This window comes from Portunus trituberculatus, chromosome 34 (genome assembly GCF_017591435.1).
Source record: "Portunus trituberculatus isolate SZX2019 chromosome 34, ASM1759143v1, whole genome shotgun sequence".
NCBI lineage: Eukaryota > Metazoa > Arthropoda > Malacostraca > Decapoda > Portunidae > Portunus > Portunus trituberculatus.
Genome location: NC_059288.1, coordinates 4557334 through 4563959, shown reverse-complemented (window position 1 = coordinate 4563959; position 6626 = coordinate 4557334). Strand labels below are relative to the sequence as shown.

Below are 6626 nucleotides of genomic sequence, written 5' to 3'. Positions count from 1 at the left end.
GAGTCTTGGATTCCTTACACTCTACAGTTCCCTCCTCATCACACGCCTGCCCACACACCACATAGGCCACCTACAATACCACCACCAACAGGGCACCACGTACCTGGCAGAGGGTGTAATATGGTGTGACAGCCAGCAGGAGAGCGGCCCCAGTTTGTTTACTATGGTGGTTTTACTTTCATCTGCCAGGTGGCGCCGCTGTGGAGTGTGTGGTGAGGCCGCTCTCCTCGCCTCCCCTTCTCTTTTCTACCTCTCTCTCTCTCTCTCTCTCTCTCTCTTGAAAGTTTCTTCCTTCTCGAACTCAGTGTTGTTTTATTTATTTTGTTTATTTTATATGCAAGTACGTATTTATTCTCCATGTGTTGTGCTCTCTCTCTCTCTCTCTCTCTCTCTCTCTCTCTCTCGTATGTATGTGAAGCTATGGCTATAGGTTACAAAAACATTAAATAAAAAGATTTGATAACATTAATAGATTAATAAATAAAAGCTACACTGCAGACTTGAACTAAAAGGATTATTCCCCACCCCTCAAAGATTAAGAGAGAGAGAGAGAGAATCTGAATCATTGCAAAATAATAACTTCTTTCTGTGGTTTATCCTGCTTTGAATCACATTGGGTGGCGTGCCATGTCATGAAGTGCCCATTGCCTTTTACACACAGGCATACCTATATATGCCCAGCTTCCCCACGTGTATTGCAATGGCTTCTTTCATACAACTTCACTCCATCCGTGCTTTTCGTAGTAGGAGAGCAACTGAAGCAAATCCCTTTGGTTTTCGTCTTAATTAGAATAGAGCGAAAGAGACAGGAGGTCTTGCTATGTACAATTGAACTTACAGATCAGAAGGTAATTGTTGGGAGAGTATACGTGCGCATTTCCTGACATCATAGTGTTTCTAAACCTTTCCTAAAGTTCGTTCATCCTTCCGGTCGTTTTCAAGAAATGTATGTAAGTTGATATATAGAAACTGTACCTTAGAGAGCTACGGACCCAGTGTCTCGCTGGACGTTGATATATAACAGGATTGCTGCTGGAAGATATATGGCCTTAATGGCTGACGTGCCGAGAAGACTGGCATTACTGGGATAAGGGTCATCATACTTTTTTCTTTTACTTTCTTTAAATACAAAGTAGTCGCATCTATCTATCTATCTATGCAGCATGGATGGTTCTAAGTCTCAAATAGATGACTAAGATACAGGTCTACTTTATTCCAGTTCATGTATTACTTTCCTTCAGACTTCTCTTACTCCTTTCTTTCATACACAGATTCAAACACACTTCTTTATCAACTAAAGCTTATATGATATTTGTGGAATAAAAATAAATTAGTGAAGACATGAAGGTTAAGGAAGCAGCAAATTTCATTTTGATATATACATTTTCAAAGTATAAAAGAAGTACAAAATTTACTATTCATCTGGTGGTGGGGCAATGAATCCTCTGTCTTCGCAGTGTATCCCTCAGGTTGACTGACCTGAGACCACCAATGACAAGTACACTGTCACTGTCAAGTTTGGAATTTGTCTTATCACTAATGCAAAATATGTACATAACAATTACAATATATAGATAAAAATGTTGAGTTCTTGCCTCAAGAGTCAGACACCTCAAGAAGTTTTCTTACATGCCTATGCAGTATATGTCTTTGATGCTCATTCTTTAATATAAAAAATAAAATTGTGACAAGTTTTGACATAGATTGTATTATCTGGTCAATATATAATTTTAAAATCCCTCACATATACTCACTTAAGAGGCAGAATATTTCCGTGATAAAGATATCATAACTAAAATACAAGACCCCCACACAATACACACTTTACAAATAGAATTAAAATAGTTCTCCCAACATAATATCTCTCTCACACACACACACACACACACACACACACACACACACACACACACACACACACACACACACACACACACACACACACACACACACACACACACTCATGACCGAAGTGGCAAGGCTGTACTTTTTTTTGGCTTTTGGTGAGAGGGAGAGGAGCTATAACAAGCTGTATTAAGTGATACCAGCATCTCTCTCATTGGTACCATTGGATTGTCATTACTCAGTAAGTACTTCCACAGTGACTTTCCAGGAAAACTATACGAGTGCTGAATACAAAGAAATGACTGACAGATGTGACTGTTGTGAGCCTGATCAGCTCACACAGCCTTCTGCCCCATGATGACTGCCTTCTGGAGTTCATATTCCTTCTTAACGTCCTCCAGGGCCTGGTTAGCATCAATCACCAGCACTGGGGCAGGGGGAGGGTGTGGCTCCTTATGCAGCAGCCACCTGTCATAATATTGGTGTACCTGCCAACACAGAGAGAGGAGGTGAGTCATGTGGCGATGACCTTCAAACTGCAGGAGTCGGATATCTAGACAATTATTATTTTTTCTTTATAGATTACTGCAAGAATATTTGTAGGTATCAGCAAAGAAATAAAAATGTAGATGATGCTAAGTTTCATCCATGGCAGTCCCACCACACCTTCTTCAGGTAGTCAAGAGGAATGTCGGCTTCTTCAGAGCGGCCTCTCTCTAGCATCCTGGCGTGCACCACCTCCGGGCTGGTCCTCAGGTACACTGCAACACAGAACAGGCACATCAAGACCAAGCCTGACAAAAATGTCTCCACCTTTCCCTTTCCTGTCCTCTAGTTATGAGGCCAACATCCTGCCTGTCATTTCTCTTTCTCAAACACAAGCCAACTTATCTTACCGGAGATTTTAAAAACCAAATCATTATACAAAACCAACCAACATTCAATGTTCTGGAACATGTAGCAAAGTAATTACATTTCTTACACTTAAACTAATTGATTAGAAGCTTCAAGAAAAAACTAATTTAAGAGTGAGCCACAACACACCAGTGGCCATCACACTCACCAATGAGATCAATGCCAATGTCAAGCTTGGACTGCAGCAGATCATAGTACTTGCAAAGAACACTGTACTCGGCCCCCTGCAGATGTCCACAGTCCTGGCCGATCTCCAAGAAACAGTATCTGGAAAGGCACATTACAGTGCTTAAATGCATACATATTGCTCTCTCATCCTCCTCTCTCTCTGTGTTCTAACTCCCTAATCCTAGCAGTAGCACTGCCACCAGCACCACCACACTTACCTGTTATTCTGCAGGGAGCGTTCAATCAGCTTGACAAGGCAGGATGAGGGCTGCAGGTGAATGTTAAGCCTTGTCAGCTGCACATAAGACTGGAAGAGGAAGCTCCAACGCTGTGGATCCTTGTATAGCATGTCCAGCAGGTTGTGACCGTCCAGGTTGGTCCACAGGTTAATGGGTTCCTGGGAATTTGTAATCATTAATACATCTGGTTCCTAAAAATCAACATGAGGAAATAAAGATAAGCATACAACTAGTACTGCAGACATTTGAGTGTGCTTGTATAATATCCATTTCCAGATTTTCAAGTGACTATTTCATCTTACAGTTCTGTATGGGAAGTGATATTGTTGCTGATGATGATAATAATGATACTCAGTATGAGGGTAATGTAGCAACTTCACCTTTTACTGACATATCAAGGAATTAACTAATGCATTCAGGTAATATAAGAAGTGCAGTCAGCGAATGAACCTGAGAGAGAACACTCTGAGTGCTGACTATTTTACCAGTCAAGCCACATATGGTCACCACAAGTTAGGTGGAGTCTAGTCAATCCTGACAGTTTGATCCCTACACCATCATGCTATGGTTGGTGGTGAGAGTGTGACTATGAGTACCTGGTGTATGTCCACCCCAGGCATGGATGAAAAATGCTGCAGGAAAGTGGACTTGCCACTACCAATATTGCCCTCGATGGACACCACAAAGGGACAACTCCTTGGCTTCTCATCAGATGCATCCTGAAGAGCAAGGGGTGTAGCCATTAACTCTACAGAAAAGTACATTTTTCTAAGGTTGTTGCATCCATTAACAAGAGACATTCATACCTGCACTAGCAAATGATTATTCCTTGGATTGGAAGGACATTTCTCTGTTACCAAGAACAAAACAAGTAAATACCTCAGATGCAATGAGATTAAAGCTCTTCTTGAGGAGTTTTGACACTGGGAGGAGTGACAGGCCAAGGTTTGATGAGCTGGCTGACGCCAAGCAGTCCAGCTTCCTCTTGACAGGAGTGGTGTCCCTGCGCTGCTTCTGCTCTTTTTCTGCCACGGCCTTTGCAGGGGACAGGGAGGATACCTTGGAACTCATCCTGAGCAGAAAACTGGACTTCAATTGCTAATTTATTACAAATTTGGTTATTACATAAATACCAAATGTCCTTTATTACAACAGCAAGTCAAAACTGACAATGAATGTGCTGCATAATGCTCTCTATGACTGGTAGGAATACATCAAAATATCAATATGCAGTTAATATCCAGCTATAGAGAGTGAAAAGAAAAGAAAAAAAAAAAAAAAACTGACAAAAAAATTTCCAACGGTCAGAGAGATATTGGGTCCCAGGCTTGTCAAATCCCTAAATGTCTAAAGTACAAGTGAATATTGTCTAATCTAATCAAAATGACAGGAGTTCAAACTCAATTGATACTCAAACAGTATTTTTGTTAAAATTTGCCCTGCAACACTACATTCCCAACTCTGCCTAGCCTTCCCCACAGCTCCAGGCAGCACAAAGCAAGGTTCAGTACACTGTGTGTGTACAATGTTACTTTTCAAAGGCATGATAAAATTCAAACCAAGCCTTAAGTATTACTTATATTCCAATTAGACAAGCAACAGCTCATATTTCTTGTGTTTGTTAAGCCTAGAGACGTGTCTGAACGACACAAAACAGTACCTTGATTCTGTGTCAGCTTGCCAGTCTCTGCAACTTCAAGAACACGTCAAGGAACCAAGAATTGCCTCAAAACACCTCAATACACACCATGTAAAAAGGATGCTAGCTAGCACGGTGCAACTCCTGAAAATCCCGCCAAAATCATTACTGCAACGCTCCATATCTTATCTGCGACACGATTGGCGAGATGACCACCATGGCTTTGTCGTTTCCTCCACCTCTCTAAGCCTCCTCACCGCAGCTCATACACGCACCTTCACCTCAATACACTACATAAACATTAATATATACTCACCTGCTACTACTTGTTCTCATAAAGGCTAGCGGGGCAGCGGCCAACCCCCGGGGCAGGGGAGGCAGGACCCTCCACCACCACCACCACTTCATGAGGGCATCGCCGCTATCTACGCACAGCTGATCCTGACCCCTGTGCTCCCACACCGCACAGTACCTACACAGTGCACCCTCACGTCAGTGGCCCTGCTCAAATGAACACGGGATTGCCACGCCAACGTCAAGTTTTATTGATTTCCTCGGATTCAACAAGCAGTGACGAGTCCCAGCTGAAATATCTACACTACTCATGCTATCAGCTGGGTGACGCAACGCGCTCCGCCTTGCAACGTGCACACTCGAGACTAAACATGTGTATTGAGGGAGGGACTTTCAAACCAACAAAACTGGAATCTGACAGTGGACTCATCTCTCCTGTACGGGTGTGAGTCGTGGAAATTGCTGCTGACATGGAACCCATATTAATTTGGGCCACGAAAGAAATCCATCTCCACTTCTACTACTGCTACTACTACTATTTACTTCTACTACTACTACTGCTGCTGCTGCTACTACTACTACTACTACTACTACTACTACTACTACTACTACTACTACTACTACTACTACTACTAGGTGGTGGTGCTCCTGCAAGACAGGAAAAGCTGCACTCGTTCGCGTATAGAGTGCGAACTTGCCGCGACTGGAACGATAACACTAGCCTGTTTGTCTGTTCCACTACCGCACAGTGTCCTTTGGTGGTGAGAGACTGGTAGGTAGTAAATGTAGTAGTCGATATTAGTTAAGTAGTAGTCTAGTAGTAGTAGTAGTATCAGTCATCAAAGGAGACCCATTGCGTGTGATGGTAGAACAAAATTCCCTGGCCTCGCGCTAATGGCCTGCGCGACCCTACGCGTATGTGATGCAAGCATTGATGCAAAAATCTTGCAGGAGTATCCCTAACAGCCTAGGCTTGCGGTCATCTTACACAGGCATGTGTTAGTACCGCACATGCATATGCAGTCGATCTGCATTAGTATAATATATATATATATATATATATATATATATATATATATATATATATATATATATATATATATATATATATATATATATATATATATATATATATATATATATATATATATTTTTTTTTTTTATTTATTTATTTTTTTTTCATCTGTATCCTGCTGTGGCCGGTGTGACTTCAAATCTCTCATCAAAAATATCTTGTCAAAGTGTGTTTCCTCCAGAGTCCAGCAGTATACAAGATTATTAAATTCTTATCTTTCTTGGACAAAAAAAAAAAAAGTCAAAATTCTTATACCAGCTTGAATGTAAAGCCATCATAGCCTAATCTACCAATAACATTGGTTGGGAACCTGGTACATCACTTCACCTTTCAAAACACCAAAACATTACACTTTTGACTGCCTTATACATGACACAAATATTGAGAAGCATACATGTCACTTGTGTGCAAGTAATAAATACCTTATAGGAAGCAAATTATACTGTGATCC

The 6626-nt window shown here is 41.4% G+C and overlaps 1 protein-coding gene across 5 annotated transcripts; it reads right to left on the bottom strand.

Moving 5' to 3' along the window:
• Positions 1-1364: 1364 nt before the first annotated feature.
• LOC123512787 (deoxynucleoside kinase-like) lies at positions 1365-5449 on the bottom strand. Of its 5 annotated transcripts, none has more exons than XM_045269370.1 (7): positions 5123-5443; positions 4047-4251; positions 3764-3886; positions 3147-3325; positions 2909-3027; positions 2512-2606; positions 1365-2333 (listed from the first exon to the last, which is right to left on the bottom strand). In XM_045269370.1, the coding sequence occupies exons 1-7, from the start codon at positions 5212-5214 to the stop codon at positions 2181-2183; spliced, it is 966 nt and encodes a 321-aa protein (XP_045125305.1). In that variant the 5' UTR covers positions 5215-5443; the 3' UTR covers positions 1365-2180. The 5 variants fall into 5 exon arrangements, with proteins under 5 accessions (XP_045125305.1, XP_045125306.1, XP_045125308.1 ...); XM_045269371.1 differs by having other exon boundaries at positions 4047-4239; XM_045269373.1 differs by lacking the exon at positions 5123-5443 and adding an exon at positions 4828-5014.
• Between the last annotated feature and the right edge of the window lie 1177 nt (positions 5450-6626).

Bases quoted from the DNA above. Each gene is read 5' to 3' on its own strand.
- LOC123512787 (XM_045269370.1), bottom strand. From the start codon at position 5,214: ATGAAGTGGTGGTGGTGGTGGAGGGTCCTGCCTCCCCTGCCCCGGGGG. The intron at 3,887-4,046 runs GTATTTACTTGT...CTTGCTCTTCAG, and splicing joins TTAATCTCATTGCATCTGAG to GATGCATCTGATGAGAAGCC. The intron at 2,334-2,511 runs GTGTGGTGGGAC...CTGTGTTGGCAG, and splicing joins CTCTTGACTACCTGAAGAAG to GTACACCAATATTATGACAG.